Consider the following 26,970-nt stretch of genomic DNA (forward strand, 5'->3'; position numbering starts at 1 on the left):
AGTAAAACTAGAAAAATAATGAATTGAACAGGGAATAAACATTCCCACTTGAAACCTCGGCGAGATAACACCATATTATTAATCATTTAGAAGGCGCAACACCAGCAACGATCTGATCAGTGCGTAGAACAGCGTCATGAAATGACCACAAAGCTGGTGCGTCATGTTAACAACCAGTCCAATCAGACGAATTCTTCTGGCAATTAGTAGAGCAAGTTGTTAATGGAGCTAGAGTCTAGCATCTAGAAATACACCTAGAAATTATCGAGGTCCTGGTATCAGCGTATAATTAAACAGTGCTTGAGATCGTGAACGGCTAAAGATTAAGGTCACACAATTATCGAAATAACCTGTTCAATCACGGAAATGAAAGAATGTCGGTAGATTTTAGCAAGATGATGATTATCACGTCATTTATGTAAAAAACAAGAAGAGCTGAGGCCCTAGATTGCTGCCCTAAGGTAAGCCGGAAGAAGCTCTAATGGACCTGAAGCACCTCACTGAAGTTGTCGTATAGTATAGTAAAGTAAAGTATAATAAATGATAATTGTTGAGGGGCCCACCAATACGATTTGGTTACAAATGTTACCCGCAGCTCAAAGAGGTTGCTCATCTCTGCTGTAATTAAATAATCAATAAAATGTTTACTAATAAAGGCAGAAAAAAACATCATATTGCTGTAGGATATTTTTATTAGTGGTATCTCACTTTTTGATTGACTTTTGTCACTACAGGTTGCATAACATTAAAGTTTATCGTTTCTTGTTATTTGTATTTCTATGCTACTGGTTTGCATACCTCACAGTAACACACTTTATTTTACTTTTCAGAATAAAACATACTTTAATAGAGTACATAATAAATGATTGCTTTGCATAATACGAAAAGGCTTCTTAATTATTAATATTCCAAGTTATTGAAATATGAAATAGGTAGGAAGGTACATTAATTGTAAACAAATCAAAATCTTTGAAATTCCTTAAATTTATTCTAATACGCAATAAAGTCGGAAATTGAAGTTATTTGAAGCTATGGAGTTAACAAATTTGAAGTAAAAGTTGAACAACATTTCATTCATATACCAATTTGAACACAATCGTAATGGAAAACGCAATCATGCATATATAGTTCATATGGTACCTAACATGTGCGTATAGTGGTTGATTGTTCTACATTAACATCAATTTTAACCCTTAAATGGATCCAAAATATCTCATTAACTAGAAAAGGTGTAACGGGACAAACAATGGTCCAATAAATTGGCTCAGCAAAACATGGTTTTTCTTCTGCTCCAGAAAGTTCTTGATTGTAGAAATCGGTCAACAAACAATCATGATTGTCGGTGCTAGAAAAAGGTTCAGTACACTACAAGACTTCTATCTCTCGTAAAGGTATCGTAGATCAGTGCAGTTCACTTGTTTTACTTTCGTAGTGGAAGGTGTATAGCATAATATAAGAGAATAATATTCATCTTGTTTAGACACCACACATGACATTTTTACTTTACCCATTCATTGTTCTACTGTTTACGCGCTACTGGATTACTGGAACCCGACCTACTCTTTCTTGGTTGTAATTATATCCCTTGTTTTAGAGTTGTATTAAAAAAATCGTAGACATGTATTGCCAGAAATGACATTCAGTTCTACATATGATCAATACATGAATAGTTTTTTTTATCATTGTTTTGCAGTTCAGTTTACTTGGTAATAATAATTAATATTGCTACGAATATCAGCTATAGCGCGTATATTTGCGTTATCTGCTTTTGATAGCGTAAAACATGTGGTTCATCTTACTCGCTAATGCTCAACGTCTGCTTCTTATTCAGTTTTATTTTATCATTAAAATGTTCCTCTATTGCTACTTTTATTACTAATAACATCTTAATATTTAATCGCCTACAACACTGTAGGAAAGCATTCGGAAACGATTTGTTTTTAGAATCAATCGACTCAGTACCTTCACTACAGCAATACATACACTGCTACTTGCAGGGAAACATCGAACGATGAAAGTACGTACTGGTTGCATAAACTAGATCTTCTTCTATTGATTGAATCAAATCTTCTAGGAATGACTCAAAATACATCTCACGGCCTTTTATGAGCTTTCGGTACGATATGATAAAAGCCTATTTGTTATAAATCAATGAAAAGAGGATTTTCCTGTCTAGTCATTCATTGCGCTTTCACAATGAACTTACCCTTTTATCGCTTATGGCAAAAAAGCTCTTGTAACATTTTATGAACTTTCAGTGTTATTTGCATGAATGAAGCTTTTGAATGATTATGGGAGCTTTACGGAAGATACTTTTTAGTTACGACGTCTGCGCACTAGGTGCAGAAGGCAAAACTAAAATTCTATGATTTTTGCTCTGGAATGTAATCAGAATTGTCCTCACTGTTCTAAAACCACTGTTGTGAACGATTGTACTAACCATTTAAAATAAATGCGTCCGCTGTATCAGGCATGAAACGAATTATTGAAAAATTAATATTGCAATACCTACGGCAATGTATAAGTATCCATTACATTATTTTCAATCGGCTAGGACATCTGTAAAGAAGAAAATAAGAGCAATTATAGTTTTGTTCAAAATGTGTTTGAACAATGATAATTGAAAAAGTGTTTAGGTTGTGAAAAGTTCTAGCTATAAACTTAACCTTCTAAATACTTTCAAATGTGATAGAAAGATTATGAAACTACTTACGCAAGGCAGTAAAACGAAGCGTCTTAAGCAAGCTGTAGATGTCTAGATTATGGAAGCAGAACTGGTAAAAGTTTGGAAAGATGTGCTAGACATGCTTAAAGATTGGGCGACTAAGGCTATAGTTTCTAAAAATGTGTTGAAGAAAACTACATTGTTAAAGTAGATACAAAATTTTAAAAATACATGAGGGTTACTCAATCTACTAATCAAAGGGGGAAAAGTTAAGAATCGGCGGATGAAATAACCGAAAACATTTAAAGTTATGAAAGAGGTAGACATGTTTTCGTACGTTTTGCCAAATCTATCTACTAAAAAAAGAAGTAGAATTCAAATTACTGTAAGATCTAATGAATTAGGTAAAAAGTGAGAAATATTATAATAGCTAACGAAAGCTAATGAAGTTTACCGAATTCAACCAAACGAATAATTTAGAACTAGTATAATTCAATTATATCTGTCAATTCATCGCATACCATTCACCATTAGTCCATCCCTGCTTCCGTATTTATAGAAAAATACTAAATTAAAAGAGTCCTGTATTTAAATGTGTACTAAGCTTCAAAAGAGATGAAGCATATAAATAAAATTGGAAAAAATATTCCAACGTTGAAAGGGTTTTGCGCCGAGTAAATTCATAGTTTCGATATTGTTTGCACAGAGGGTTTCCGCCCTAATCACATCAATTAAAATTCTCATTTGAACTCACTTTTTAGCTTAAAGAAAGCAGCGAAAAACTTAAAGCAAATTATTTGCTACAAGAATTATTGTTTAGTTAGTATGCGGAACACAACAAGAAATTTGCGCAGATATATAACCACACACCTTACCCCCAAATCAAGGTAGCGAAACAAAAAGCCCACATCAACTGTCTTGTTACTGCATTAAACAGGATCGTGACATGGGATTGCGTCGACATTGTTGATTGAATACAGCTACCTCGTGGTTAAGATTATCGATCGAACGAGACATACGTCTACGTACGTGGTACTGTTCATTTTCTGGACTTGACTGCCGACGTCTTGAATGGCAACTAAGCGTGCCAAATGTACAGTGCCGAAACAATGCCTGTAAGTCGGTCTCGGTAGAGGATAGTTTTAGCTGACCGCCGAATGGATCGCCCGAATAACCACTTGTGCCACCCGTCGGTACCGAGTGTTGCTTCTTCAGTAGTAGTACCTCACGCAACAGATCGGGCTGGTGTCGGTGATGGTGCTGGTAGTAATGATGCTGTTGATGATGGTTCGGTTGGTTGTATTGGGTGTTGGTGGAGGAAGTTGAGGAGTACAGACTAGAACAGTTCCATGCATCTACTGAAAGCGATAGAGGACGCGATGCGTGAAAGAGGGCCAGTTTCTTGGACATACCTGCGCGTTCCTCCTGGAACTCATCTTCATCAGACGAATCAATTCGATCCTCAACGAGTGACGATTGGCGAGAGAGTGACTATAAGGGGCAGAATATAAGAATGGTTCGTTCGTATTTGTAATTATTTCATTAGCAACAAGTATATTACTTACCGCATTAAGTCTGCGTCTGGGAGGCGATCGTTTATTCCACAGAGCCTCCAGTTGATCAAAATGCTGGGATTGTGCGAGTGCTGCCTGCTCCGGTCCAAGAGTAGCTTGCGATTCAACATTCTTAGCTTCGGCTAGCTTAGAAATTTCTTCCATGCTGGCGGACACTGAGAACCGTCGTTTGAGACGCTCGTCAACCTGAGCCATCATAACCGAGGATGTGAGGTGAGCATACTTTTTCTGCCATGTGTATGTATCTAGCGACACCTCCTTCTTGAGCAGACGACGAGCAGGGCGCTTTGGCCCGGCCGGTCGAAGGTCCTCAACATCTCGTGCCGGAGCCGAATAGGTCGGAAGCTTTATGTAGCTGGCCGGCGAGTTGTGGAGGCAGATGATGGGTAGACAAGAATTATCCACCAGCTGCACGACTATTCGAGAACATTCAAGACTAATATCGAATCGAGTGAACTGCACGTGTAACTGCAGAGAGGTCAATGCTAAACCGCGTTTCGTTTCCCATACGATAAGTGTCTTATCGTCACTTCCGGAGACAGCTGTAGTACCATCAGCCGACACTTTAACGCAAGTCACGGGGCCGAGGTGACCAGCAAGCGTATGTATTTCCTCACCAGTATGAATATCCCATATAATTAGATTCGAGTCCTTTGATCCTGATATCACCTGGCTCTTGTTGGTAACTGACACGGCAACGCAAGTAACTGCATCCGTATGTCCGACTAGAACCTGTGCCAGTTTACCTCCCGTAGCCTGCCACACCTTCAGTGACATGTCCCTTGATCCAGTTATGACGTATAGTGAGTCGGCTGTGATGATAAAGCAGGTAATCTCGTCCGAATGTGACACTGTATACTTCTCATCTTCACGCGTCAACGACCAGATACGCAGACTAGAGTCTCCGTTAGTGCACACCGCAAACTTCATATTGTTTGTCACGGATAGACACTTGTGCGGACCCTGAACACTTTGCAGAATCATACCTGAGTCGGATATCCATACGTACAACAAACCATCCCGATCGGCAGATATAATACGTCTTGCATCCATCATGAAAGTCACAGAACTGATCGAGGTACAGTGGCCTTTGAAGGTTGCAGTCACTGTACCCAGCCCTAGGCTCCAAACGTTCACAGTTTTGTCCTCTGAGCCAGAGGCGACCAATTCACAGTTTGGTGCAAAACTCACACATGTTACCGTTGCTGAGTGGCCCTCCAGTATACTGGTCAGTTCTGGTGAATTCAGCTGCCAAATCTGAACGCACCGACTAGACGCTACAGCTGCCATTGTAGAATCACGCGATACATCGAAACAGATCACTGGACTCGAAGTTGATTGTAAAGCCAACCGGTTTCGATGAAACTTTTTAAGTGTTTTCTTCTTCTTTGGATAGAAATTGACAATGGAATCTTCGTTGCGGAATGAGTAAAACGTGATTTTGTTACCACCTGCCGTAATAAGGTAGTCGTCCTTCTCCATCACATACACCGCTGTAACGGCGCCAGGATTCGGGGGCAGTGAACGAATCACACGGCCCGAATGCATGTCAAAGATCAGTGCTCTTGTGTCCTCACCTCCAACGATCGCTCGCTGACTGTCCATAGCTATACAAAGAGCTCGTACCTATGAAAATTAAAAAAAAACTCTAATAAAACAGTTGGCACAACAAACACACACTTTTATAGCATTTGCTGTCATTTTTTTAAATGAACGATTTGATGCAAGTCTTTGTTTGAATGAGTGTATCTGTAGGGTAAACGTATCTATAGTGGTGGTAGTACCAAAGGTCGTGGTTTTGTACAAAAAGCACTCCATACGATAATCTGAGATTAATTAAGTTATGAATCTTTCCTTCAGATCTTAATTAAGTTCTCTGGTCTTTTAACTAGGGTCTTAAAGTTAAATGTGGCTATTTCGTTACATAGTGACAGATAAATCCATTATTTTGTGAAATGTGTCAACATTCTCTCAAAATCCTTAGGATTTCATAACGAAACTCATATTTTTGCTAACGTTTTAAATGACAACATAACAACGCAATTATTATTGTTTTAACATAGTTTTCATGAAATATTATTGATTTACTAAAATCCATTGCCTTTGACTATATTTTGGCATTTTTATGTGTTTTTTTTACAATATTGCCATTATAGGTACACAAAACAGGCCTGTTCCTATAGTGGTTATAGTCATAAAATCAGTAAAAGCAGGCCATTTTAGTTTTTTTCTGTATATTTTTAACATGGTGTACTGTTTTCAGAAAAATAAGCAACGAAAATGAGTTTTCTGTAAGTAATTGACCAAAAAAGGCCAAAACTCTCACATCTATCTGAGTAAAAATCGACTTCAAATCAAGCACATCCTTCCGGACGTGGGTAGACTACAGTCGTTATACAGTACTTTAGTCGATATTTTCATCACTCAAATGTATACATTTTTTACGATTGAATTATGTAAGTTTTTAGGGTATCTTTGTTTACCACCACTATAGGAACACAATACGACGACTATAGAAAACATACCACCATTATAGGTATAACGAAGCAGGCCCAATAATATGTATTTTTTCGTAAATTTGTTGTATTTGATGGTAAAAATGGTTGTGATTCCGAAGATAAAACATATTCCATTTACTTTGTGTTAAAATATGCATAATTTTACCTTGCTGTCACTTTAATTCCATTAAAGCACATCTGTACTCCTACAAATTGCACCTCTATTGGTACATTTAGCCTAATAATATAACAATTACTCATTTAATATTTTTGATTGGCCCCATGGCCACGGCCCAACTATATTCGAAACTTTGGTATAATGCATTTAACTGAAGTTATTCATTTGCTTAACGTTGATCAGTTACATTCAGTACAATAATTAAGAATAACCTTTAAAATTACCTACAAAACATGTATAATCTTAAGAAATATTTGAGAAAAAAAATACATTTTTTATTTGAAATTTAATCAATGTGGCACCAAGGCTTAGCAATTACGAACCACAGAATAACAGGGCAGTTGCTTTAGCTTTTGCTTTTTGGATAGCTCGCCTCTTTCTACACGATTCTCCCGAATTCAATGCATTTCAAAAATTAAAGCTAATGTTTTGCATAAAAAAAAGCTACGAATCAGAGCAACCAACATTATCTGCAAAGCAATCAAACAGGAATCAAACGCATAATCCTCATGAACATGCCATAATCACCCTTACCACATCAGCCACGGAGCTTAGAAAACGCAAGCTGATCCCTTTGGGTTTGTGGTAAACAGTGTGGCTTATGGAATGGTTCATCCTTTCCAGAAGCAATCAGTTGAATAATTCAATCCGTTGCTCATTTCTTACAACATCTAAAGTCCTAACCACACGCTAAGCTCACTTCAACCAACGTCATCCCAGAACAACGACCCTCTCACTCATCATTGTGTTGAGTTGAAACGTGCTGTACGTAACAGCTACCTAGCCGTACATTATGCCTAAGGGTAACAAGCTTTAAGAATGTTATGTAGCAGCTAGAAGCCGCTATCGGTGCAACATGTTTTACATTTTATTATTACCTTTGCCTTTACCTTTATGGTTTGAAAGAAACTCAGCGTCAATCGTAAAAATCACCAACCAATTATTTTTTACGATAGTGCAAAGCACTTTACTTTTGCCTGAGCAAATATCTTTCTCTACCCATATGTTCACACTTCCCAGTTCTATAAAAGAGAGAAAGCTTTTAAATCCCCAATCCTCCAACACATTTTCTGTTTCGCAGAAAACGCAATCGTGCACTTTAGCATCAGTGAAAAGATACAATATTTGCAATCACATAGCCAAAAGGTACCGCTGAAGCGTCACGGCATTGTGCTCTTTAATATCATTCACGTTGCGGTGGATTTCTTTTCGGTGACTCCATATTGAGTTTCTCTTCCATAAACAAAAAGCTTTTCGTTTGCCTTTCCTGCACACATACAATTAAGGGAATCCTTATGCTCTCGCTCGTTAGAAGTTAATAAATTCAGTGGTAAGTAAGGGCGAAATGGAAAACCCCACGAAACAAAACCAACGAACCGTACACCGCTCATAGATATGTTGCTGCTGCTGTGGGGTTTTCGCTCAGGCCCGGAAAAACATTGCCCTCAGTTCTTGTTTGGCCTGACTGCTTTTGCTCCCCCCTTAAACTGCCTGCCTCCCGCACACACCGTTGTTCAAAGACTGTCTTTCTCACGCCTTTTTGTCAACGCTACGCACCACGAAATAACATTTAAATCCGATTCCGACCTGGCTGTGTACGATGCCTGTTTGCATGATGGCTGGGGATTGCGATTCGTCTTCACGTCCTCTTTCCTGTGAATCCAGCCACTTCCGACAAACAACATTCATCCATCCATCTTCCCGACCTTTTGAGCACGAACCGAAACGATGCTCCCAAAGCACGGATACGCCACTCGTCAATGCGAGAACCATCGATCATCATGGAAAAGTGTCACTGTCTGCCCGCGCTCATGGTCTCCTTCCGCTGATGTTTTCCGCTGTATTCTGTCAACCCGTTTTCTTTTCTGGATACAATGGTGCTGATGTGAGGGAAAAAGCGCCACACGTTATTCATAGCTTTTGATGGGATTACGCCACATGAACAGTACCAACATCTTACACCAATGATCATCGCGAGAAGCGCCCTAGCGGTACTAGGGTAGACAATAGAAACACACGGAAGCACAGTGCGGAGGAAGATTTCCGATTATTTTTAGCCGTTCGGCTTGGAATGCCATTGCTGCATTCCACAGGCGGCTCGGAGTGATGCGCTGGCTTGAGATGAGGAATTGATTTCTCATTTATACCGGAACCGGAATAACCGCATCCGACACCGGAATGCCATCGTCATTGAGCTTTCACCCCTCCGATGTGCTTATAATCGTAAATATTTATTAGGTGCACTGAGAAGCGAATGACGTGGCATGTTAGTCTCAACCATTCCAAAGAACGCGGAGTAAAATGTTAATCAAACGCCCTGCAACATGGGAATGCGGTGAAGAAGTATACCATATTTTCGTCCATTGGATACGAACTATTGCGTTAACTCGGTACGCTGAACAAAAAAAATCGTTTGATTGTAGTACATTATCCGAATCATGCTATAAGATCCTTCACGCGTCGTCGCTTGACGATTGCGAGGTTTACTTTACTTTGTGACGGAATCTTTTTTCCATTTCTGTGTTAGACATAAGTTCTCATCGCCCACGTTGCCATGGAACTGGAATCGTGTAAATATTTGTTCACATGTGTACGAATTCCAAAAGATTTTTTCAGTAAAAGGAAAGAGAGTTCCGATAGCTATGATGAATGATGGTTTTGGCTGGTTTGGCAAGCTTACAACATACTGAAGATGCTGTGCAAAGTATTTATTTAAAGGATTTTAAGGTAATCTTATGGCAGATTCTATTTCAATGATATCTTCTTCATATTTTTAGTTGAATATAGCGAAAAGATTAAAATTCTTTAACAGTTTCCCGCTACTTCTTTGCGAACCGTGCTTAATGTCATGGCACTGTTGCGGCTTGGTCTACCTTTTTAACATTTTGCTTTAGATCACACACTTGAAGAGCGCAAACTTTTCCACGTAGTTTCCGTTTATGGGATTAGTACCATCAGTAAGCTGCTTACCTTCGATTTGTGTCCTTTCAAGGCGTGAAGCTCCGTACCCGTGGTCAGCGAGCGTAGATACAAACCATTGTCGGCGCAATGTGCCAGCAGGAATGTCTATGGAAGTAGGCACAAAAGCAATAAAAATGTAAGGGATGACATCCTTCAGGAAGTTGGCATCGCATAAGCAACCGCTTTGTTTCCGGCAATCGAGACATTCCGTTTGTTTTGTTAACTTACCGAATCGCACGAAATCTGCATATTGAGAATGGGCTGCGACATCTGGATGCAGTTGAGTAGTGTAAAGTTTTCCAGAGACCACAGACATACCGTTGCATCGTGACTGGATGAAACGAGGACTTCACTGGGGTAGCTCATATGCAGTGCTGACACAGGACCACGGTGATGATCAAATTTGGTTACCTAATATTACACCACCCGAATGATCAAAATACTGTATACAAGCGTTTTTGGACAGAAAAGTAATCAAAACTATTTTCCCCTCATATCTTACCAGTTTTCCTGTTTCCAAAAGTGCAACTATAATACTGGAATCATCACTTCCGCTAATGACGTATTTGTTGTCCAATGCCAAAGTCGCACATAATGCCGGAGCAATGTGTTCACTAGAGTAAATAGGGGAAAACATAAAAAGATGAACATTCATATGGAATTCTCTAAACAAATTATCATGAAAATAAATTATCAAACTGCAAACAAGCTCATAAAAAATTAATGCCGTTTTCCACGTGAATTCTTTCTGAAACAAAGCTTTATAAACCGCATGACACAACTGCGAGGGCTCTATTTTCAAACCATTGTCATTGGTGTAATCGAAATTTGAGCTTCGCATCGCATAGCGATGTAAAATTACCATTTCTCTTCTCAGCTATGTTAATTGAAAACTTAATATTCACTTTACTACATATGGCTGGGGTGTAAAAGTATACCATCTGCAGCAGAATACTTAGTTTAGTATTTGCTTCCAGAGAAAATAGAACAAGAGCGATAACAACGGCTTATCAATGCAAATGGAACTTTGGCTTGTGCTGACAGCGAGTAACCGCTCATCCGACATGTCAGCAGATGATGTCGCCGGAATAGAATACAGAGTGTGCTACAAGCACTTTTGGTTTCGGTCAAGGCGAAGGATATTCGTTTTGCGAAAATGCTCGTCTGCTCGTAATGAACAGTGTGGACTCATTCATGGAAGAACTACATTTTTATTTGCTTTCTCTTGTACTGCCTTTGCCATTCGATAAGTTCTTGGCTTGTGAGTTAATCCTTTTGAAACCATTGCCGGCATATGCTAATGGAAGGAAACAGTGTCATCATTTGCAACACAAATAAACGATAGACGAAATATTGTTCGTCAGATGGTTGATTATTCCACAAGGACACATTTCACGTGAGTTTCTTGTGAAGTCTGTAAATTAATACAACTCCCATATTTTAATCACATATTTAATGGATTGGAATCAGATAATAAAACAAATTCATTTTTTTTTACTATCGCGCTCTTTCTAACTCTATCTTCTCAAAATTGAGAGTGAAATTTATATCCTTTGCCACTGTTTTCATCAAATATCGTGCTGATTTGATTTATCGTCGCGCATATTAACATTCTTCTTTACATAATCCGCCCAAAATATGTAATGTAAAGCGATGCTGGATAACTGATCAGAGAACGATTGATCGATTTTCATACCCTAACGAGAAAACAATATCGCTCGGTATCACTTCACGGTTGTCGCGTATCGGGTGTAATTCAATCATGCGATACGAAAAGCGATTGTTTTTTTCACACTGTTTTCTCTCTTTTTACTTAAAAAATAAAAACAAAATTTGCGCAACAGTTGGAACACATGGTTTGCCAATAATGCAACAAACGACAAGTAGAGAGGAAAATGGGTGAAAATGATACGCTTTTTGTGGGGGTTTTCTGTGGCGCTTTCAAAGATGGATTAGGCTTACGTTGAAACAAATTTGTATATGTTGCTATGCGTGTAAAATAAGGTGTGCCCGGTTGAAAGAAGTCAAGCCAGGATGATTAAGCATCATGTTAAGAACACATCAATTTCGCGAATTTCATGTGTTCGTGCATGTGTGTTGGTTTCCTTTTCAGATTTCGACATCAACCATCGTAGTGGCTTTAAAGAGCGGCGTCAGGAAGGAAGGTGTGATAAGTTGTGATGCTAATGGTAGAGAAGATACATTGTACGCATGAACGATGGAACGGATGAAAGCTGTGTTTTCATTTGCATATCGACCTCGAAGGAAGTGTACCGTTTTGCTGCCGTAAGCAGCAATGTCTTTCACTTTTTGCTTTGCGTTATGTTCAGGCTTGAGGGTGGGTCCAAACTCCACTACAGGATAAATGTTGTGTGCTACATCTGAAAATCATTATCCTGTTCTACCAACACGTACTTATTGTGTTCTTGTCCGACATGTGGTGCAACTTTTTGACCACAGAGTAAAATATTTCTGCACAGGAACACAAAAAGGTTTGCCACCGAGGCACTATGCAAATGTTTAGCTAACTGCTGATACTATCGAGTTTCAAGAACTTGGTCAGCTGAGCAGCTGACAAAACCTATAAATGAATGTTTAGTACCACTTGGCACGATGCAACCAGTATGAACATGCAAAATTGTAGCATTACCGTAATCTCAACTTCATTGCCAGGGTTTTCATGTCCCAAACGATAACGGATGTGTCCTCCGACGCTGTGACCAGATACTGCGACAGGACTTTCATGTACGTAATCGGACCGCTATGACCTGTTAGAGAGAAAAAAATAATCAAGATAGAAAGGGAGATAGAAGATATCGAAGAAAGGCGATGGCGATGGCGATGGCAGGCGTACGTGATGGTCAACACAAAACTAAACACAGAGCATGTAGGTACAAACCGGACATGATACGAGCCGATCCTGACATAATACGACATTAGTGATTGTGGCCGACAACAATGTGTCATGCATAAGATCGTAACTGCTAGCCTGGTAATACACTTGGTTGGAATGATTGGAAAATAAATCGTGCATGGCAACCAGTCCACTTATGTGCAGATACAACTACGGCATACGAAGCCAGTTTGATAAATTCTGTTGCACCATCATGAGATTGTTTCAGAAAAAGAAATTGAATTAACACAATCCTTAACAAAGGAATGGTAGATGAAACTATGAACAAGGGAATAGTAGATGAAATTGATTTACGATTGGGGTAAATTTAACATTTTAGTATTATTATGTGATTTCAGTAAAAAAAAACTTTTTGATGGATATGATTACAACCAACTTAAATTAATTACTTTATTCAACCTAAACGTGTCTTATAATTCAGATGGAGATTTAGAAACAAAAATACATATCTACAATATAAAGATAACAAAACCTCTAAATTTGAATCTTTCAAATGTCTGTACTTTTTTCCGTTCAATCTAGTAAGCAAAGTATCTTTAGATAAAATAAAACTAAGCACATGATAGTAAATAAAATGAGAGACCGCTAACTGGATGTGTTTTACTGGAGTACTTTTTAACTAGAAGTTCGCTAACTGGAGTGAAAAACACATAAATGTCAAAACATTAGACTTCCGCAATCTTATGAGGAGAAATTCATAGCAAATGTGCCTTTTTGTCACAAATTTAACCTCTCAGTTAGCTGTCACCTACTGCATAAACTTACAAAAACAAATCTTGGTAATACTTAAGTTATTTGATGATGCAATTGTTCAAATTTTTGCATAAAGTTCCCTTTAGTTAAATTTGTAATGTTGTTCATCGAGTATCATAAAATTGTGTTCTAGATGTTATAAATTGTAGTCATCTTTATCTTCATCGTGAATTTTAAATCGCAATTCGTCTGTTTAGATCGAAGGACATTTATCAATTACTGGTTTGAGAAATCATATAACTCGATTACACTTGGAATTTGGTGCTCATTTGAGATGGATTCAAATCTACTCTAGTAAGAATAGCTTATTGCAGGCGAGAACAGACAGTTTCTCTTCCATGATTTTTTACAGCAATTCTTTAATTTTATATTTGAAAAAATTACTACATAATAAACATACAGATATTAAAAATTGTTAATACAACACTTAATCTAAACACATTAATAAGGGTGAAGATATGCATAAACGCAGGACTTTGTAAAATCTCAAAAAGCTATATTTTTACTGTCAAAGTGGAAGTCTTTAAATGTATTCAGAATATATATATATATATTTTTTTTCTTTGGCTCAACAACCGTTGTCGGTCAAGGCCTGCCTGTACCACTAGTGGGCTTTGGCTTTCAGTGACTAATTGATTTCCCCCCATAGCAGGATAGTCAATCCTACGTATGGCGGCACGGTCTATTTAGGGATCGAACCCATGACGGGCATGTTGTTAAGTCGTACGAGTTGACGACTGTACTACGAGACCGGCTCGTCAGAATATAATTAATCCATCCAATTATCAATAAAGAAGTTGGAAGGGAAAATCTAGAAAAGCAACAAATACAAACAAACCTACAAAGGGCAGATTATCCCATGCAGTTCACTCTACAACTCCATTGACCGGACCAACGAATGAATCTTTGATTAAAATCCTCACGGACATTTTCCTAAGTCCGTTTAAAGGGCAGCAAAAAGTGCTGAGAAACGTAGTTCCATTATGATCTACTTCTACTTTCTTTTATAACTTTCAACAAACACAAACAAAATGATAAGGCAAGGATGAAATATGCATTTTCCCTGTTTCTTAATCTTTATAAGAGGCATAAGAAATCAGCAACGTTTTTCAGTGAGTCAACAAAGACTCTTCGCTATGGGGCAGTTGATGAAAACATCAAACCGAATGTTTTGTTTACTTTTTTTGTAAATTTTGCGCATTGATATCACAGACATTTTCATAGAATGGGCAATCAGTTCAGTAATAGAAAAATTGTTAGGTTTAGAACACTTGAAATCATGTCATATTTGATGCAATAGAAGCGAAAGAAACCCAAAGTTTTAAATATCATAGCTAAATTAATGGATTCAATATGAGCAGAATTAAAAAACCTGTTTTAAATGCCAAAAATGGGAAGCCAAGATATCATAGCTGTACACGAATAAAAGCAAACTAACCAAATAATATTACATACCTTTAAATGTATGAACTAAACTGTTACTCATGATATGCCACAGCTGGGGATCTCCGACTTTTGGTGACAATATCAGGTGTTGTTTGGACGGCGAAACTTCGATGCATCGCACTGGACCTGGTCCAGGAACTGTAATGCAGCGAATTTGACTGGGCAGGGGAACTGGAAGCCAACCAGTCAACGGAACAAGCAATGGCACGGTATAGCCATCACACCATGCTGTTGCTGATTGCACAGTTACACTTAGTAGAGCTTGCGGTCCCTCGTGTGCTGACACAGATTTTAGCCATGAAATCAACTGTAAATATAATATTCTCAACATGAAGACCGCAGCAAATGTGGCAAGTTTTGTCAAAATTCCAGTTCCGTTCAATGGTTCAATTCTTACCTGGGCCCCCAGCTGCATTGGGTCCCGTGTCAGAACATCACTCGACTTCCGAATTGTGTAATACACCAGCTCGATATCCCTGTCTAGGATGTAACATCGGACGTGTTCAATCAGGCAGCGCAGATAACTGATAGACACTGTTTGCACCTGTTTACCAACAAATTGAAAAAATGGATATTCAAAGAGAAAATTAATTAATACCTTCTTTCATTCCGCTCTTCAATGTGCCAAATACTCACGGCAGCCAGTAAGAAGTCAAAGTTGCACACAGCAATTTCCTTCAGCTTTTTCGTGTCCTCAGATTTGATTAGGTGGTGCCAGGCTTCCTCTACATGCCGTATGCTGTACGAAATATCAGGCCCTAGATTTAGCACTTGCGTTACATTGTCGTCTTGTTGTGTTTGCATACCTGTAAAAGGATTAATTTTGGAAGAGATTTAAACAATATAATAAAGTAAAAATCATTCTGATTGAAAAAAATAATAACATATATTTTTAAATTTAAATTGTGTTGTGCCGAATGATACAAGCAAATAAATTATGACCTATCTTTTTATCAATAGTTAGTTTAACAAATGACATTTAAATAGGGGCAAAGCTTGACTTACATATATTTATGATACAAGAATTATATACGAGAGCCTTGTGCATTACAAAAAGGCCACCATCTTTATGCATCGTGCGACATAGAACATAGGTGACAAATAAAAGTGTCTTTTTACACTTTCTATTCACACTATATCAAGAACGAGCTACGATGCGAATTCCTACGCTAAAAACGAAGACATGCTCCATCGTCCTCAATTACGACCCGACATTCAACCGACGGAGACAAACGGAACGTTGCGTGTTTTATTATTTCTGCTCTTCGTCATTAAAAGGGGCACAAATAACAAGAAGTCATGCTGAACCGAGTATTCGGCTGTTGGATACCGTCAGTATCATTGCACGGTCACCGTCTTTTAATGTCAGCTCAATTCAAATTGGCCGCCGGTAGTACGCTGCTTTAGTACGTTTTATGCTGTTCTGTAATTAAGGCGCCGTTGGTCGACTTGTACTTTTCTCTGTTACGTCCTTCACCCTGGTGTTTTTGATTACGTGTAACAGCTCAAAGGAAACATGCTGTTTGATCCCATTATTCTATCTCGTGCATGATAACATTTAAGCCAGGGATACAATTTGATCCCTTGGGTGTGACATTGAAAATGCTTTGTAATTTGATTTCGTAGCACATGTTACACAAACTTACATTTTCATCATTGGGTTAGATAAAAACCGGGCTTTGTACTACTGTATACTGCAGACTATGAATTAGTGCCAGAGAAACACAAAATATAAGGATAGATTTTACCCCATAACTGTGACATTTCATTTCGATTAACAACATTAAGGCATAGATTTTTCTACAAAAAAGATACAACTAAAGTATATTATTCAAATTAGATTAAAATTTTGAAGTTATTCAGCTTGGAGTCATCATTATTCTAATATAATATTCTCTATATAATAGGAGCAAGCGCTAAAAAACCATTGGTACGGGCCATTCCCCACAATCCGGTTACAATTCCGAGGCAGACATAAAAATTCAATTAATATCAATTTACAATTTCACACCTTTAGCAAATCTCGTAACAGGTTGCCGGAACACAATAGGTTTACCTTGCATGCCCAGCATAATGAATGCAAAGAGGCCAAGAAGGGACACATAAATCCTCTTCTAACAATACCATTCAAACCCCTTTAGTTGAAGCCACCCTATTGCACAATGGGCAGTTTAGAACAAATTGCGGGATAAAATTATTTTTGCAGAAATTGTTAGTTTTTATCGTTTGTAGTAAAGTATTATGAAAGTAAATAACATTTTATTTGTAGTTCGCATCCATACCACCAGGTGGCGCTACATAAAATAGTGTTTTAAGGGATCTTTGCTTAGTTTTATCAATTTTGTGTGTTTTTTTTTCTTGTATTATTTGTTGCTAATAGTATAAATCATTTTAAAATATACTGTAATGTTCGATAATGAAGATTAAATAAATAATAATAATAATAAAATATAAACAAAACATAATAATTTTGAATAAGATATTTTTTTCTGCTTTGTATAGGACAATTGTAGCTAATTCTCGTCACTTTTACTCACAGGTAGTACAAATATTAAAAAAATTACATACACAACTTAGGTGGATACTATTACAAGCTCCTGACGTATAGTTCACATTTCTAAAGACATGAATAAAGGCATTTAAATGTTTAGATAGAGCAGGTACATTGAAATAAAGTAGTTCCCAAATTCGTAATGAAAAGCAGCACATATTATTTGTCTTTGAATATTCATCCAATACTTTTCCAAGTCCTGTACTGCCTTCAGAAGGGATAATAAAACTAAAAATCCGATGTTCTTAGTTTTACAATTATCCAAAAAAATCAGAATTCAACGATAGCTACAAACTAAGTATTTACTTCATTTGTAAAGTTAAACCCTGTCTTTGTTTTAGTGCGTGTAGCTACTGATATTGAACTGGTTAACGAATCAGAGGAATACAAAATATACAATTACAATCAAATACAATTATACAAAATGTCCTTCTGGATGCATTTTCTTTCTTGCAAAATATTCTTTGTAGCATCTCCCCTCTATCCTTATATTTAGTTTGTCATGAGTTTTGGGAGTTTCTTCTCCCAAAACGCCAATAGATGCTACTGCATTCATAACGTTTGCCTGTTATGCGTATAATTTAAGAATTATTTTCCTTATATCCTTCTATAATCTACAGTAGGACCAAAAGGTATTTGGTTCTGATTTGCTTCATTATATTTAATGATAAAGTTAGGTTAGAATAGAAATTTACATATTAGATAAGTACATGAGCTGAAACTAAGATACACAGCTTCGTAATTGAAATGAAAGTTGATCAAAAGCACGTAGAATATATTTTTGTAGAATACACGAAATACGCTACACTAGGCACCTATGGAGCCGCCTAGTTACGCATGTGTCTGTTTTTAGAAAAAGTTGATGTGAAAAAACTTCAATAAAATTCGCGTTCGCAAACTTTCGCAGAATATTTCTTCACAGATTGATAGTATATATATTACACTATGATGTGACATATATGAGACAACGCCACTCTACGCCACTTTTATAATGGCATTAAGTCAAAAATTTAAATGATGAAAATTTTCAGGAGGTTTCTTCAGTTATTATCGTATATTTTTGCATAAAATTAACTTAACTCAAAAATTTTCACGTGTTTACAAAGCTGACTAAATATCCTTTATAAAATGTCTAAACTTATCAAAATCGGTTCATATTTGAAAAAGTTACAAAGGTTCAAAATTTTCCAAAAAAGTGAAGATTTTTTTGCGTTTTTTTAACAAATCTCGACTTTGAGAGGTCTTTTCTAGAGAACCAGAACAGATAAAGAGCTCATATTTGGTATTTTTCTTAGTTTAACCCTTAGTATTAAAACCTATTATTTGGAATTGCGCTATTACAAAGTTGATTTTTTGAATTTCATCCCGGCAAATGCCCATTGTGTATTGGTGCAAAGTTCCAGAAGCTTGCTGCGTTGCCCGGCCTAGGGCAAATGTTGCTGAGTACCCGAGATAAAAAGTGTGCCTTTGTGGAAAAGTTTTCTTATGCCATTGTTTCTATGCTATTGTTACTTCAATTGTATGGTTGATAAAACGAAAAATTCTCTACCTTTGCCGGGAACTTGCCCAAGTGGGGCAAGTGAGTATAAAGCAACTGTCGAAGTTCTCTCGTCATAATAAAAAAAATCTGTGGAAGTGTTTTATTGTGCTGGCTATTAATAGTGTACGTATGTTATTCGCTCTTCAACTCTTTTAAAACGCGTGTAGCAGCGAAAAAGATGCAGTTATAATTGATGATGAAGAACTCCGTAATAGTGATGTGAATAACAAATAAATAAAGTACATTATACAAAATTTATTGAGCTACATAGCATGTTATTGATAATTATTTTTTGTTCCTACTTACAAAAACTACAATTAAAATTCAAAAAGGAAAATTTCCAGATATTTTTATAAAACTGCACAACTTTAATGAAAATATTGGCACGAATATGATTATTTAAAAAAAATATAGCTATTGAATAGCTATCGATGTTCAATGGTTGATGGATATATTTTTGAAGCTAACTGTTGCCGCAATACTTTGCGTTTACTTGTTTCTTATATTCATCGTTTTCATCAGAAAATAAGCACGAAGAAAATTATTTAGACACAACTTCATTCGTCACCACTCAAGTTGTTCGACACTCTAGATTACACTATGGTTATGACGGCATCACTAAACACGCTGTAGGAAGTTGAAATTAGCGCTATCGATTTTTCATTTAACAATAAAGAGCTCTCGAACGACAACCAATTAGCCATCTAAGCATCCCCTGCTGAGGGTATACCATACCATTTAAAATCATGCCGCAACAGTAAAGGTACTTGTGTTACATTACCAATACGATGGCGACAGTGGTCTCTCTCTGTCTCTGAAATGGCAGTCAGTAGTGCTGTATTTTTCGTTTCCTTTTCATTCGTAAAACAATGCACTGATGCCATGTCCGGCACAACCTAGTCACTACCCGCATTCAATACCATCATGTACGTCGAGTGGTACTTACTCGATTTTCTGCTGTGCTGTTCGGTCGACATGTCCTCGCTATCGTCACCGTCCGGGGGAAAGAACAGATTCACCAACTCCGAGTGAATGGAACGGGTAATGTCCGGTGTCATGTAGCGAACTCTGGTTATCTCCGCACATATGCTGTGCCGCCAGACGATCAACAGCTTACCGGACATAAGCTTCTCCCTTAGTATGAGTTCTGAAAAAGTTAGAAATGGTTCACCAGGTAAGAACACTCCCAAAAAGGAGGACAAAAATTATACGTACTCATTTGATTGCGTATTGTACGGAAGGTGGAAAAGTTGAAGTCTCCTTCATTGCTTTTGATGACCAGATCCGCGTCTTGCGTTGGCATTAGCAGCTCTAGCAACTCCGTTTCGGTTAACCCATACTCCGAGCACGTGATATAGATGGCTAGCCGACTGAAGCCCTTCACGCCAAACTGCTGCTCCATCGCATCGAACAAACCGTTTACAAGATGTGCGAACGTAGGTAATTCGTCTGGTGGCGCCTCGGTACAGGAAGGTACCACACCCCAGTGTTTAATTTTTGTTTCATTTTGCTCCAACGACAGGTCGAAAAAATAATCTGCACACTTAAAACGCTCCTTCTGCATTGGTGTCAACCGGAGTGACTCGATCGGCACAGTGGTAGATACGACCAGAAATACGTTCCAAGGGAGACTTATTGGAAGCCAAGACAACGCAGCCACAATATCGCAGTCCAGCGGGTTCAGTCGGTGAAGATCATCGATGAACAGAAAGAGTATCTCGTTGTGCAGGTCTTCGCAGTGCTTTAGCAAATTTTGAAACCAGTTGTTAATATAGAGTGGGTCAAACGATGCATCCTTGGGCAAGTAGCCTTCGGGGATGTTTAAGATGATGGCCAGCTGTTGACAGATGACGCGCAGCAATTCCAAATTGTACGCTGATCGGGGAGTAGCAGAAGCGTATCGTATCACCCGGTGTACTTTGGTATGCTCGAACCATCCTGTCAGTTCGGTGTAGATACGAGACAGTAGAGTACTTTTACCGCTACCGTGTCCACCGTGAATGAAGTATGGCGGATGCCGGCTACCCGAACGGAAGTTCATCTGCACATTTTGTTTTATCCGCTCCGGAACTTTCGACGAGATGTACTTATTTGCACTCAGGTGCTCATTTAAATACATTAAATGTGTTGAGTGCTCGTGGAAAATTTCCTGATGAAATATCACAAGGTTCATGCAAAGGAGAACAAAAAACGTTTCAAAACAGTGGCTACCCGGCAGGAAGAAGCTTAGGAATCTTGTACAAGCTGATATGACCGCGTTAATTGTTAGGCTAAAGAAGTTCGTGATTCAAAAATTACCACTGAAAACTATACCAATCGATATTTTTCAGTTCACTTGTATGGATAATATAATGACTAACACAAAGAGTTCCTATCCATTCGTAAAATAGTTAAATTGAAAGATGACCCCACAAGAAATTTAATTCAGATATGTACATAAATTGAACCAACTAGATAATCTGCAGACACGACAGCTGCTATAAATTTCCGTTTAAAAATCTGGTTCTATGTCAACGAAGTTATGAAACACATGGCAAATTGTATTCATCTATAAGGGTGGAAGAGTTCATGGTTCCAGCACAATATCAACATTGGTAATTAAAATATTTAAGCAAATTACAAAATATTGATTGTAAACTGTAAATATTTGTGATTTACAGTAAATGTATTCAAATGCTTCTGCTGTTTCACATGCTAACATGTTTCAGCAAAACATGATAATCGATGACGCTTCACGTCCAAAAGTTTCAAGCAGCGATAGAATTCATGCCATTATTTCCGGATTAGCGAACATATGTACTCAAATGTACTCCTTGCGTAAATATACTGTTTTGTGCTGTACCTTATGTTCCTGCTAACTCACCTGTACAGTTTTCTTACGTCCTTTGCCCCCGTTTGGATCCTTGGCCAAGTCCTGATCGATGGAAGCCTTCATCATTTCGAACATTTTGTTCTTGAAGCTAGTCAAGTACAGATCGTGACACTCGATCTCGGGGTCGATTCCATTTTCCGCCCAATCAACGCTGTACGTTCGTAAAATCAGTAATGAAAACATCGTTCCAAATGGTAGGTTACGCCATTTGCCATATAATCGGCCGATGGATGAAGAAGGTTGGGGGAAATGAAAGAATAAAACAAACAAACCGGTTACCAAATGAATATTCATGTCTTTTTTCTTACATCCCTTGTTTGGCCGAAATTGTAGAGGAACTCGTCGTACGCATGAGTTTTAGCTGACTCAATGGCTCATATCACTCGAGAAATTCGGGTCGGAATTGAATGAGAGAAAACAGGTGGTATGCGGCCGATACTGATTTCCTATATTCCCTATGATAGGTAGACTTACGTTAATGTTTGGTGGTTGCTGGCAGGTAATGCTTCTATGAGGTTGGTTTCCAGCTGCTTCACTTCCGTGCCTGTATTCGAACCCAAGTGTTCATCTTCTTCGAGCTCGGTGGAATCGTTCTGGTTTTTCCAATGGCGGAAAAGTGTCAAAATGCGTCCCGACGAACACGCTAAGCGCAGCGGCAAACAAAAACGGTAGTGGTACAGCAAACGTTGGAAAAAAAGAAGATGGATGAACGGTTAATGGTGTGCAACACAACGGTGCTGTTTATCTATTTATTTAGGTCGATTCCGTTCTAGCCGTTACGGTTTCGGAAACAAAAAAAAAAGAATCCTGAAATATAGTGAAGGTATAAATGTGCTCCTTCGAGACTATTTTGTGTAGGATAGCTAGAACTGATAGGGAAAGACTATACCGTCGACTGGCAAAGTGGCGAATGTTATCGGGACATGCAATCTGCTCATTAAAGAGTTCTGGAAAGCTGTTCACTTTCTATTCAAACATTAAATGTGGTCGATTTGCTGGATAAGAATCGGGCAAATGATCATTCTAGTAAATACAAATGAATTAAAATAATTAATAAATTTTATGAATACGAAGACATTTATTAAACCTCCCCTTAAACCGTTGGATTCATTTGAAATATGTTATAGTGGAACTGGTTTTTTTTCTCCATAAAAGTATAAAATCATGCATTTATTTCAAGGACTTCAATGTATATGCCTTTAAGAAAATCGTAATCAATAGCTAGGTGTTTGCCGTTTCCATGTTCTTCCAGTCCGCCATACATATGTGAAATGAAACATAATCAAACGTTAGTGAACGTTTATCGATTGCCGATCGTGAAGACAAAGGGGGTCGCCAGGGCCACCGCTCCACCATCGTTTGCAGTTATCAATTACAGAATCCGGCTGGACAAATCAAGAGCACTGACAATATCTGATCGGCAAACAAAACAAACAATCTCGATAATGAACGCTAAGTGGACACGTTCCGTGCATTGGGAAATGACAACTGATTTCCATTACTCTCTATTAACCTTGTTATGTGATGGGAAAGCTTGATTGAATGATTATCCGCTACAATATGTTCAAGGTGAAATATCTATTGGAAGGTCAGCCGATTTGAATATTCATAAGCCCCGAAGAGCGAACACGAATTAATTTAGTGTTAACTGATTATTCACAAATTCCTCGTGGTTTCATTCAACACGTTTCCATTTAATAGTATAAAATAAATCATGATCTTAAAAAAGGTAAATTTTAACGTTGTACGTTGACACCAGAACACACAGGTACGTTTCTACAGACAGCCATTGCGTCTAACAGATGAGGCACGAGGAAAGCAATTGACAGCAAAACTTCCAAAACTCTATTGAACCACTGAATGGTCCCAAAACTCCTTCCTCGCTCGACAAAAACCACAACACAGAACCGTACGTCGTTGACATCCCTGCTCGAACAATCCACTTACCTAAACCCTTTTCAATTTCCCGTGCGATAGCTCTGGTTTTCAGTCGTTTCAGATTATCACAGAATTGTTCCCCGTCCAATCCATCTCCGGCTGATGTTTCTTTGGCCTCAGCAGCGCGAAGCACTTCGTCTATTTTTCGTTCTAGCAGCTCGCGTAACTGCTGTGCCTCTGTCACCCATTCTGCCCTATCCAGTGTCCTGCAAGCGGAAGTAATAGAAAGAACGCGTGGTATAAAGGTAAGTAGAGCGGACTTGGCTGGAAGATTGAAAAACGGATTACGTCACTATCGATACAAAGATATTGTGATGGCTGGGTGAGGAACTGATGCGCGTCCTCGGGAAGGGAAAATAGGTCTTAAAATGAAGGGACAGTCAATCGAAAACGCTAACTGATTTGATCTGAGGTAATAATTTTGATAAAGTGGTTCCACTTCGCTTTACAGCCACAAACGGGACTCATAATTCAAAAACTCTTACTCTCCACAAAAAAATGCCTTGAACTGTGCTGGAGGCAGAATGCCGGGAGCAGCATAATTTCCATGGGAAATTGTTGACGTAGCTTAGCTAATTAAATGTTTCGCATTCTATTGCAATGCGGGCCAGAATGAGGAAGAAAATCGCATCGAAAGCATTAGAAGAACCGGCAGATGGAACAATATCAAGTATCTGACAAGACCAGAAAGGAGCGGTTCCCTTTCAATCACTAAAAGCAGGCAAACGACATTTAGTAAATTTGCTCTTTCCGAGCGAACTTGGCAATGTGCGTCTGTATAGGATAAATTGGTGCTATTGACTTTTCGTAATGAATTTATTCCCTAGGAAAATGGTTTCCTCTTGAAGTACTTGTGTATGCTAGGCTACACAAGTCTCGCACAAAATATGCGATATTTAATAACTAATTAGATTTTTCAGGAAAGTCTTTATCAATTAAATCACCGTAGAATATATTTACATGTTGTTTTATGAAATTATTGCTTTATACATGCGTTAAGAAATCAATTTTCTGCCAGAAGAATAAATGAATGCCTCATTCAAAATATGACTAAGATAAACAATGATGATTGATAACGGTCGCTTTAATATCTCCAGTATCCTTCGATCATTAAAATATAGTCTATCGTTTCCGAAGCCATCGTCCGATTCCAATCAGCAATAAAAATAATCAATTCATCATCCGGCACTTTATGTCTCTTTTCGATACCCGAGGGTGCACAACGACCAAAAATCGAACCATAAGGCCAAGGAAATTGAAATGGCATTCTACCCACCTGTAGTTCGTGGCGAGCCAGTAGCAACCTTCTCCATGCTGGGTGTCTTCTGTCTGATGAATGTTCGTCTTCGGGCATGTAGTGCTATACCACTTCCGCAAACACTGAACTTCGTCGTCGGTGGATAGCTTAGAAATGGCCGTAAATATGCTGGAGTCGAGTTTTGTTGGCAGTAAAAAATTGCCCAAACGTGACCCCAGCAGTACCTGTTAGTATGGGCGATGTTACGGGAAGATCGTAAACGTTGATGCAGTAGAACAACGATGAAAAACGGAAAAAAGGAAAGAGTAGTGAAACAAACGTTAGTTAAACCGGAAACACCAATCACTCAACGTTGATAATCGGAAACCGAAGCTAACTCATAACTCCTCAAAACAACCCCTCGGGAAGGACAAGAATGGATGCGCTACGGTAGGAATTGATAACCTTGCAGCAGGTTTACAGCAACTGTTCAAAATCCTTCATTTCCTTTTGTATTGTATGGCTGGGTTTACAATCAATTGATATTGAATTGTTTTATGGTTAAATTGAATTGTTTTGAATAAATCCAGAATAGGGAGGGAAATACTGTTAAATTCTTTATATCTATGTTATCTATGTTGTAAATGTTAATGTGTAAATCTATTACATCAAAAAGGTAAGCTAAGCTTCATAAATATTACATCGCGTTAAAACGTAGTAAGATATTAATGTTTTATACAATATATAAATTTTTGTTTCGAAATGGAAGCAATAGATAAACAACTTAATATTTTTACAGATTATTTTAACCATTTCTGTTCGCTTTATGTTTATTATTTAATTTAACTGTTAAGTAAACAAAATCTCTTTTTATACAAGTTTTATGTTTAATAAAAATATCTTGTAGGAATACCAAGATTTATTCTTTGGAAAAATCTTGTGATGTGAGAGCCAAGTAAAGTAAACTCTTAAGCGTGGGTTTATCAGATTTGTGCATTGCTAATTTCACAGTGAACATTAATCATTGTTATTATAGCGTATTCATTTGGACTCTCATCCATTTCTTTCAATTTAACAACCTCCAAGCAGGTACACGATGATGGTGCAGTTTTCTTCCCAGTTTCACTTTGCAAGTTCATCGTTTCAAAGTGAAACGGGTAAGAAATATTGTAATGTACACGGCATCAAAGCACACGTAAAGCACACTTTGCTGACAAATCAATTAAACCGCTTGGATAAAACATGGTGAAATAACTATCAATCCTCTTTCAATGAAAACATTCAAAATACCAGCAGCGTCCATTCGATTCCACCATTTTGTTAAGCTACGGTGAGACGCTACCTCAACTGAGTAGGCAGCAATCACTGTTATTGATGTAGAAACTTACGATTAGAAATACACTTTTCGAGACGCAGTGGCATGTTTCTATTTCCTCCAGGTGATCATCGAGCACGTACGGATCTAGGTCTACTATTGTTAGCCCATCACTACCGGTTCCGAAGTGGATGTCAACTATTTCAATCTACAACCATCGACAAACGATAGTGCAGCGGAAGGGAAGACATGTGCAAATGTGTTATTGGTTGAAGTAGCCGGAATAGTTTAGCAATTCATTCAAAGGCTTTTCATTTACCTCTAGTTGTCGGTCGTCATACAAGGCTTGAAGATCTGGACCAATAATTTCCAGCAGCAGACGACGTTCCTCTTTGAAATCTGTAACGAATCAGCAGTAAACCAGTTTTGATTGAAATGAAATGAAAACCAGTGCAATTGCCAATGTTGTTCCATTGGTTTCAACTCGATTCAATACGGTGAATAGAGGAATTGTTTTTGATTGGATAT

General features: G+C 38.0%; 1 protein-coding gene across 14 annotated transcripts in view; it reads right to left on the minus strand.

Moving 5' to 3' along the window:
- Positions 1-674: 674 nt before the first annotated feature.
- LOC1275137 (protein qui-1) overlaps positions 675-26,970 on the minus strand; it is a 42,802-nt gene continuing 16,506 nt past the window's right edge. For 11 of the 14 annotated variants that reach the window (XR_009764684.1, XR_009764679.1, XR_009764681.1 and 8 more), the window contains 18 exons: positions 26,762-26,841; positions 26,516-26,650; positions 25,167-25,372; positions 23,900-24,096; positions 22,427-22,595; positions 21,944-22,103; positions 20,296-21,229; positions 20,027-20,227; positions 15,626-15,795; positions 15,387-15,533; positions 14,999-15,296; positions 12,527-12,644; positions 10,379-10,490; positions 10,105-10,287; positions 9,886-9,981; positions 4,231-5,865; positions 2,714-4,156; positions 675-2,559 (listed from right to left, as the gene is read on the minus strand). Coding sequence is in view for 2 of the 14 variants with exons in the window: in XM_061643001.1 (XP_061498985.1) it covers positions 2,543-2,559; positions 4,078-4,156; positions 4,231-5,865; positions 9,886-9,981; positions 10,105-10,287; positions 10,379-10,490; positions 12,527-12,644; positions 14,999-15,296; positions 15,387-15,533; positions 15,626-15,795; positions 20,027-20,227; positions 20,296-21,229; positions 21,944-22,103; positions 22,427-22,595; positions 23,900-24,096; positions 25,167-25,372; positions 26,516-26,650; positions 26,762-26,841 (4,937 nt within the window). In the remaining 12 variants the exon portion in view is untranslated. The remainder of the gene's footprint in view (positions 2,560-2,713; positions 4,157-4,230; positions 5,866-9,885; positions 9,982-10,104; positions 10,288-10,378; positions 10,491-12,526; positions 12,645-14,998; positions 15,297-15,386; positions 15,534-15,625; positions 15,796-20,026; positions 20,228-20,295; positions 21,230-21,943; positions 22,104-22,426; positions 22,596-23,899; positions 24,097-25,166; positions 25,373-26,515; positions 26,651-26,761; positions 26,842-26,970) is intronic. The other 3 variants (XR_009764686.1, XM_061643001.1, XM_061643000.1) reach the window with 3 other exon arrangements.

This window comes from Anopheles gambiae, chromosome 2, assembly GCF_943734735.2.
Source record: "Anopheles gambiae chromosome 2, idAnoGambNW_F1_1, whole genome shotgun sequence".
In the NCBI taxonomy this organism is placed as follows: domain Eukaryota; kingdom Metazoa; phylum Arthropoda; class Insecta; order Diptera; family Culicidae; genus Anopheles; species Anopheles gambiae.